This window comes from Durio zibethinus, chromosome 13 (genome assembly GCF_047325235.1).
Source record: "Durio zibethinus cultivar Kanyao isolate XHJ-2024 chromosome 13, ASM4732523v1, whole genome shotgun sequence".
Classification (NCBI taxonomy): domain Eukaryota; kingdom Viridiplantae; phylum Streptophyta; class Magnoliopsida; order Malvales; family Malvaceae; genus Durio; species Durio zibethinus.
The window spans coordinates 3,751,505-3,760,871 of record NC_143174.1 but is presented as its reverse complement, the minus strand read 5'-3'; the positions used below and the strand labels follow the sequence as shown (position 1 = coordinate 3,760,871).

The 9,367-nt window shown below is 31.8% G+C and overlaps 1 protein-coding gene across 1 annotated transcript; it reads left to right on the top strand.

Annotated features, from left to right (window-relative positions):
* The first annotated feature begins 624 nt into the window (after nt 1-624).
* On the top strand, nt 625-8,185 carry LOC111303850 (general transcription and DNA repair factor IIH subunit TFB1-1-like). The gene is made up of 20 exons (XM_022900326.2): nt 625-898; nt 1,258-1,336; nt 1,428-1,489; nt 1,666-1,729; nt 2,206-2,320; nt 3,479-3,554; nt 3,643-3,738; nt 3,914-3,958; nt 4,140-4,196; nt 4,354-4,509; nt 4,644-4,709; nt 4,960-5,083; nt 5,284-5,340; nt 5,424-5,551; nt 5,628-5,819; nt 5,913-6,026; nt 6,292-6,369; nt 6,830-6,877; nt 7,226-7,294; nt 7,728-8,185. Exons 1-20 carry the CDS (start codon nt 818-820, stop codon nt 7,812-7,814), a joined length of 1,794 nt encoding a protein of 597 aa, XP_022756061.1. The 5' UTR covers nt 625-817; the 3' UTR covers nt 7,815-8,185.
* Nucleotides 8,186-9,367: the final 1,182 nt, after the last annotated feature.

Sequence of the window (9,367 nt, the reverse complement as noted above, 5' to 3'; positions counted from 1 at the left end):
GAAAATTAATTGGTTTTGGTTACATAACCAGTTGCAAATATTATTTATCTAACAAATCATACTTCTATTCTTAAAATTTGGATCTAACACTTTCAAGTTGAAATCACAAGCTATAATAATGGAGTAGGTCTACTCTTTCGAATCAATAAATATTATTACTAAATCAACAGAGTTGATTAAATTGGTTAAATATAAATACTTTTTTGTAAGATTTAAATTTGAATTTTAATACCAATCATCTTTTTGATAAATGATCTATAAATTTAATGTAAGTCTTTCTTTATACTTTTGATTTATCTTGACCTTAAATTAAAGAAGTCCACCTCGTTTTAAACTATTACGTGCCAACAAATATTATTACTAATTCTATTACTATTAAAGATTTTTATTAGGACTTTTCCTAATTCTAAAGCACTGGTAAATAATTAATTTTATTACAAATATGTCCATTGCGTAATTTTTGGGTTGGTTAAATTCGAATCAAATTATAAAACAATGTTTGTCTGAGTGCCAAGGGTTTAAAAGAAGTCCAATTTCAAATTACATTATGGGCTTGAAATTTAACCAATCAAGCCCAATACTTTTTTTCCCCCTTCATAATCCTCTCTCTGCCGATGATTCCTTGGGTTGATCTCGCTTTTCAGTCTTCTTTCCATCACTCTACCTGCAACTTTCTCTTTCGCCCTTCGTCTTTTTCCTTTCCGATCCATTTTTTTTTCTCTCTATTTTCGATACAACCAAAACTATAAATCTCAATTATATGAATTTTTATCAGTAATTATTAATTTCTATAAATTATTTTCCTAATTAATCAAAGATGGCGAGCCGTCACGTGACTAAGCGAGCTAAGTACAAAACCACAATCAAGGATCCTGGAACTCCCGGTACTCTTAGATTGGTACTCACTTTTATTTTGTTTTATTTTTTATTGATTTATTTGTTAGATTTCAATTTGATCGATGTTGAAAAAGAATAACGAACTAATTTTAAATATTTGAATTTTTTTTTTTATAAATTTGAAGCTATTTTCACTTTTTTAAACAAGTTTTATGGCATTATATTTATGTTTATAGTAATAAAATATGGTTTTGAATGGATGCTAATAAGAGAGCAATTGGATAGAAAGTTTTAATTCAGGAAATATTTTAAGTTTGTGCTGTATTTTATTGTATTAATAGATATTTTTTAGTGACTATTTTGAAAAATGTATTATGTGGTTCGAGGAAATAATGAGCTGAGCAAATTTGCTTTGTACAGACACTTGAGAAAATTTTATTCGTGCCTCATAATCCGAAGTCGGCTGGAAAGCTTGATGTTGAGTTTCGATTCATTAAAGGTAAATTGCTATGTGTAATTCTGTATGTACATTTGCACGTATTCACTATCATATTGTATAAACATTGTTGCTTACATTACCAAATGTGCAGGTCAAAAGCATACGAAGGAGGGATCAAATAAGCCGCCGTGGCTTAATCTTACGAATAATCAGGTATAATTGTTTATCATTTATCTTCATTGAATACATTTTTGTATAGGGACAGATAATTGTGGTTTTGGTTATTGATTTATTTTATTATTTATTTAGATTGAATCTCAATGATTTTCTGTGTCTTGACTTGATGGATAAATGAAGCATTCAAAGTTTTCTTTCTGTGTTGTTTTCAGAATGGGAGTTTCATCTTTGAGTTTGAAAATTACTCCGATCTCCAATATTGTCGAGATTTTGTGGGTAAGTTTAAAGTTTAAGTTGAATGAGATTTGCCACAATATGATTCTTGGATTTCATTAAGGATTTACTTTCATGTCGGTCCTTGTTCTTAGCATTCGCCATGCATGCTTTTGAATATCTTTTTCTTCTTTGATAAATTTTTGAAGAAGGCTTTTAGGTTTTCTAGCTCTTTTTGTCGACATTGAATAGCTTATAAATGATGTTAACTTGTTCTTGTTTTTGGTTTTTGGTTTTTGGTTTTGTATTTTGTTTCTTCACTCTTAACGAGTGTATAATTCTGTTTAATTTCTATGGTTATGGGCCTGATGTGTACTGTGTACATGCTTATTTATCAAGTATTGTTTGATCCAAAGGCAAAATATACCCCTTATCTTTTCCCTTTTAATTTTACTGTTGTACACTTTTCATGTTACACTGCATTGGTTGAAGTTGTAATTCACTTATTTCAAGATATGATGTTCATTTATCATGAACAGGAAAAGTTCTTGCAAAGAGTGGAGAAGTTTCTGAAAAACCTACTGTTACATATCCTGATGAACAACTCAGTGCAGCAGAAATGGAACTCCGAATTAAGTTGTTACAGGAAGATAGGTAAATTTACTTTTTTTTTTTTACATGATTCGGAAACAAATTTATTAAAAAGAAAAAGAAAAAAAAAACAGAATTAATTAGAAATCAACTGTCATCACTACCCATTTGGTGGCATGCTGGTTTGCATTGTGAATTCCAAATGGGGTGGGGTGAGGGATTCAAGAGGCTTACCACAAGCAAATTTGAGAAAAAAAATTTCAAGGTGGGAAGGAAAATAAGAAAGAAACGTGCTGTAAGGTGAAGTAATTAACATAGTTGTGGTTTACAGGATTAAGTTTTATTATACTTTTATTGCACCCATGCATTCTGTTAGTATGGTTTATACTTGAAAGTATTTCAGGTAGATAAAGGAACATAGTATTCAGGCTGTGGTTTGTAAAATATAAAAATGCATGTTGATATTATATTATTTTTGCACCGTAAATCTCTAACAGGAAGTTAAAACAAGCCAGAAAGTTTTGATAGTGAGTTTATTTTTGTTCAGAAATAATCTCCTTTTGTCTTTCTGGAGATATAAATAAGTTGAGTGGACATATCTTTGTGTTTATGAACATTTCAGATGACAAAATTTTCTTTAGTTCTATGTATGATGAGTGGAACATAAAATATGTGAGTTTGAGGTGGACACAGGATATAGAACATGATGGCTATTGTTATGTATATGTACATCTTTTAAGCCAAATAGGATAAATAAGGTATGATTGTGTGAGTTGAATTGCCACAATCATATAAATATTCTGAGCAGATTTGACATGTAATTAAAATTCTCAACAGACAGTGTCTTGTGTATGTTTGCTTATTTTGTGTAGTTGGCTCTGCTTATGCCTTATTTCATTTTGTTTTATATGAACTGGACCTTGTGACTATTGTGAAAGTGATGGATTAGTGTGGAACCCCAATAATCTACACTTTTATGGTGAGCTTGGAAGTCCTATTCCTATATAAAGATTTGTGGCAGAGTGTTTTGATTGGTAAATGATTACATCTTTTGTGCTGCCATAAATTCTGTAAATGCTTGTACTGAACATATAATAAACCTTACCCTTTACATCTTAAGCATGAAGTTTGAAAGTCACTGCTACTGCCTGCTGGATTCTTTGTTACTAGATACAACTTCCTGAGCTGACAATTACTTGCTAAATTTTCATTTCTTCACAGTGAACTGCAGAAACTTCACAAGCAATTTGTGCTTAGTGATGTCCTCACAGAGGCTGAATTTTGGGCAACACGGAAGGTTAACTGCACATTTAAGCCTGTGTTTTCTCCTGTGCATACTGTTATTTTGGAATGAATATTGAAATATTCCTCTGCATCAATTGCAGAAGTTGTTGGATACAGAGGCCAACAAGAAGACAAAACAACGGCTGGGTTTTAAAAGTGCTATGATTTCTGACATCAGACCATCAACTGATGGTCGGGTACAACTTTTCCCTCACTCGCTCTCTCACTTATACTTGCTTACATCTTTCCTCTTCCCATTTGTCTATGTCTTCACTCACAGGATCAATTACCATATGGTAGTTTATTTAATGTCCTTACCGAGTAAGTTGGCTAAAAAAAATTTATATGATTTTTGTTCTGTTGTTCCTGCAGACAAACAAAGTCACATTTAATTTGACCCCAGAGATCATTCTTCAAGTATGATATCTTTTTTTTCTTTTCTTTCATTATATTTAGCTAGTGCCAAACACCTATTTAAACTTACCTTGTTTCTTAATTTTTGTTTCTACTATATATTTGCAAATGGGAAATGCTAGTTTTAAGCATTAGTCTTTGGCTGTCAGACCTGGTATAACTGATGCTCAATGACTTTTAACAGATTTTTGCTGAGAAACCAGCTGTTCACCGTGCATTTTTAAGTTATGTTCCTAACAAGGTACTTAGCATTGAAATGATTTTGTTCTTCTGGCTGTTTGGCCTGTCAATGATGACCTTATTGTTATATTGTCTATTTGAAGATGACTATTGTTAGGGGTTCATTCAGCATGTTTCTGTATATCCTATTTTTTTTCCTTTTCTTTTTTGGATTATAGATGTCAGAAAAGGTTTTCTGGACCAAATATTTTAGAGCAGAATACCTACATAGTACGAAAAATAGCATTGCTGCTGCAGCAGAGGCTGCTGAAGATGAGGAACTTGCTGTTTTTCTCAAGCTGGATGACATATTGGCAAGTGAGGCTCGGTGGAAGGTGCTCTTTCTTGGAAAGTTAGAATTTTCTTTATTTTGAATATTCTTAAATGGAACGGTTCTACATTCTTTCTTACGAATAATCCTATGAATTAGGATAGTCTTTACCCTTTTGTATATGTGTTCTTTTTGCAGATCAGGCGGGTTGATCCAACTCTGGACATGGAGGCTGATGAGGGGGATGATTATACACATCTTCCAGTATGTTGGATGCCATCATTTCAGTAAATTCATTCATTTTTTTACTGCCTTCTGATAATTTGAAGATAAAAATGGATGTTTTTGAATTCAAGTTTTACCCACGGTTCATGTATATTATTTCTTTGTCTGTTTGTTGTGGATGAGTTCCACAGTCTCAACTTTAGGCAAAACATCTTGTCTTAATTGTCATTTCTCTCTGTCTTTTTTTTCTTTCCTTGCATCATATTTGTTAATGTTTCTTAATGTGCAGGATCATGGAATCTTTCGTGATGGTAGTAAGGACATGACTGAATCACAAAATGAGCTCTACAGAAGAACTCTATCACAAGATATTAACCGGCATGCTGCAGTTGTTCTCGAGGGAAGAGCTGTAGGTAAAGGCCTTCCCTTGAATTTATGTTATCTATGACCATACAATTTAGGTTTTTTCTTACATATATATTTATTTATTTGTTTGATAATGGTTTGTTTTTGGGGAATATGGTTTGTTTTTGGGTAATATGGTTTACATTTTTCCTTTCTGAAAACAGATATGTCTCATTAAATTGCATCTGTTATATGAATCTGAATGTAGATGTGGACTTAGACGACACAAGGGCTGTAGCAGAAGCGCTTGCTTGGTCAAAACAGGGTTAGCATGGTTTTATTCTAATTCATTTAACCAATGTGGTTTTATGCTTTATAATTGGTGTTTATGTTCAATCATTGCATTAGAATCATCTACTAAGAGAGAATCTGATGGGGATACAAACCAGGAGAGATTAGCTAGGGTATCAAGGATGACTGAAATAGAAGATCTTCAGGGACCAAATAATCTTCCATCAGCACCACTTTGCATTAAGGTGCCTTTCTTGTGATTGTGTGGCTTTAGTATATCACTGTCCTATAGATATTTTATTTGTTTGTGCCTCAAACCAGGATCCTCGAGATTATTTTGACTCTCAACAAGCTAATGCACTTAGAACTTCCGGAGATGCACTTGGTAGAACTGAACAAATAAAATGCAGTTTGAGCACCCAGGAGGTGTATGGTTCTTTGAGACAGTCCATCTCAGTGATCAAAGCTATGGGGTTGAAAGATCCTATAGTCAAGCCAGAAGTTGCTCATCAAGTAACAGCTATTTCTTCATGGTGCTTGTTAATATTCTGGTACATAATGGAAAGTGGTGGAAATTATAACTAACAGTGAAACATTTTGATGCAGGTTTTTGATGCTTTGACCAATAGTATCTCAACTACCAAATATCATATCGGTAAAAATCCTCATGAAAGTGTTCTGGACAGATTGCCAAAGAAAACTAAAGATGAACTATTGCATGTGAGATTTCTTTTTTTTTTTTTTTTCGTATAACATGTGAGATTTTTTTTGTTAGTGTAATTGATATAGCTGCTTTTTATACTGTTGATATCAGTCACCATTGCTTACTCGATAATTGCTGGAGCATTATCTTTTCTGCCTTAACTCTTAAGGCTGTGCAATTATATTTAAACTTTATTTTTTTACTTAATTTGATAATTTTTTTTCGAATATTGGTTTGTGTCCTACAATCTTTTGCTTATAGAAAAAATCTCAATGTTTCCAGCATTGGACATCAATCCTTGAACTACTCAAACATTTTTGGGCATCATATCCTATCACCACCTCTTACCTCTATACCAAGGTAAATCCCACACTTCTTTTTACATGTTTAAGTTACAGAAAACTAGGAATGGGTAGAATATGTGATTAATTGAAGGTTGGTGATGTTTCCTGTCAATGGATGAAGATTCAGGTTTTAAATAATTTTTTCAAAATGTTTTTGTAGTCCCCACCTCTCTCCCTCCGTCCTGCATGCAATGATACCAACACACCCACACAAAGTCACAAAGAAAGAAAAAGTCGGGTTAGAAAGAAACTTTTTTATTCAAATAAGAATCAAGGCCTTTTTAAGGAGTAATTTACAAGAAAATGCATATTCTGTTGTTAGGAACGTTGTCCTGAAAGAAAATGATGGCCAAAATAAGAATATGAAAGAATTCTTAAAAATAAATCTCAATGTGATTGACTTTCCTGTTTATAGAATTTTTATTTTTCGGAATTTATCATTCCAAACTGTTGTTCATTCAGTTTACCGTATGCAGGTAAACAGACTGAAGGATGCCATCTCAAATATCTATCCACAGCTAGAGGTAAATTTATCGAAAAAAGCTTTTCTTCACTTAACTTTCTGATCTTTGTGTTAGTATCTGTCTTCATGGTTGTTTATGTCTATAGCTAATAACAATGTAGTCCTTGTAGTTCTGAATTGATGCTATTATTTTTTTAACTAGCATTTTGTATGCTCAGTTCTGTTTGAATTTTGCCCTTTCTGCAGTTATGTTGTCTAATTACCCATCAGTACCCCTCCTATCCTCTCATTTCTTTTATCTTCTTGGCTAGAGTGATGCCAAAGCATCATTTGTTTGGATGATTGGTCAAAAATGCTTTACCTTTACCAGTTTAGCAACATCGTTTCTAACTATGCCATAAAATTCCAGGAGATTAAGGGATCTGTCCCCTCGGAACTTCGGCATCAGGTTTCCCTCCTTGTACATCCAATGCTTCAGGTGAGGACTTTTTTTAATTCTCAGTTCATGTGCAAGGTCATGTCCCATAAAACGTAACAGAGGATGGAGAGGAAATATAAGTGTCAAACTGCTAGGCAGGAGTTTGACTTGTTCTCATGAATTTTGTGTTCCAAAATTACGCTACCTGCTTGGTTGTTGCCCATGTGTTGGCTTTGGGATTTGGTTGAAACTTGGACATGGTTCCTTCTATTTCATAATAAATAAAAGGGATAGATCTTCCATTAGCCTCATGGGCAGATGGTAATAGCAGCACATGCAGGTGCAGTTACGACTTATATGGTATGAAATTAGCTCCAATATATCCAGTTGGAAACCAGTAGGCCATGTCTCTTATGGCATTATTGGTCAAAGTCGGTTTTATTAGGCTTAGCTGTTTTCTGAACTTCACTCTGGTCGAATGTGACTTGTGCAGGCTCTGGATGCCGCTATTCAACATTATGAAGCAGACATGCAGAAGAGATCCACAGGGAGTGTAGATAAACCAAACGGATATGTCTAGGGGAGCTTTATCGTTGTCTTAATACATATCTTATTCTTATATTCACCTGTACATTAGATCAATTTTGATGTGGAGGTGATTTTATTTTTGTTCCATTGATGTCGAAACAAGCTTCACAGTTGCAGATACAGCATTTTTCTGAAATTAGAAGGGAGGAAGCCTTGTGCATCCCTACAAATTGGATTCGCATATCCGACCTGATTGGATAGAACCGGTAAAAGCTATCTGTAAGGTGGCCAAGTTTTGAATCTCAGATGCTATTGTCAATGTATTTGACTTTGGTCTTCCGGTATTTGTTGAATTGTTTCCCGTAAAAGAATTTGTTGTGGAATATCCAATTATGGTATTTTAGTATTTTATTTTGTCAACAAGGTGACTAGCTTTGAATGATCTTTCAAGTTTTCAAATGGACTCAATTGAAGCAAGGGAAATTGCGTAGGAAATTATGTGGCATTTTCCAAACTTTGAACCTTTAAGAGTTGAGCAAGGGTGACCCAAAAAAAAAAAAAAATTTATGTGGTATTTTTGAAATTTTGACCCTTTGCAAGTTTAGCAAGGGTGCCCAAAAGAAAAAAAAAAAGAAGAAAAAGTATGTCGCAAGTACATAAATCAAGAAATTAACTTTGATGTTTTAAAAGATTAAATAATAATTGCTTTTTTATTGTGGTTCCTAAGAACAAATTGTGTCAAATATTGAAATAGAATATAATTTTAAACAAATAAAAAAAATTATTATCATTAATGAATGAATTTTCATAAGATGATTAAAGAAAAAAAGAAAGTGCTTGCAAAAGAAGAAAAGTAAGTAAAAAAAGAAAACAAAAAAAAGGTAACAAGTCCATTAAAATATTTTGATTGATACGAAAAGATAAAAAAGGACAAAAGTGAAGATTAGACTGGTGCTTCTATTTTCATTTATTTTTACTCTTTACCCTTGTTTTTAATTATTTTAAAATAAAATTATCTATTTTTTTTTTTAAAGTTTTTGAATATACATGGATGATAAATTTTATAATTTATCAAATTTTTATATCTGACAAATTCAAAAAAAAATTTACATTTAGGGTTTTCAATAAAACATATATAATCAAATTATCTTGATATAATAAAACATTTATTTAATTTTATGAAATTTCAATAAAATCCAAAATTTCACTAAAGAAAAAACAATTCGAAGAATTTTTATAATATTAAAAAAATTACAAACTGTTTCAAATAATTATTAACTTATTTACAATTTGAAAAACGAAAATTATAGTTTTAATAGAAATGACACATGATTACGGTATATATGTTTTTAAATTTCTTTTTAATTTAAATGATTTACGATGAAAACTTTTAAAAAAATTTTAAATTTATAAATTCAAATTTTAAAAAATAGAATGAATTAATTTGAGAAAAATAATGAAATAATTTCATTTAAAAATAATTTTAAAAAATATGTGAAAACAAAAATAAGAGTGCAAATTGAAACTCCCTTAATTGAATTTAACCTTTCTATCGTGTATATCTAAAAATATAATAGAATTGTTTTGTATTTGATTTTGGAAATC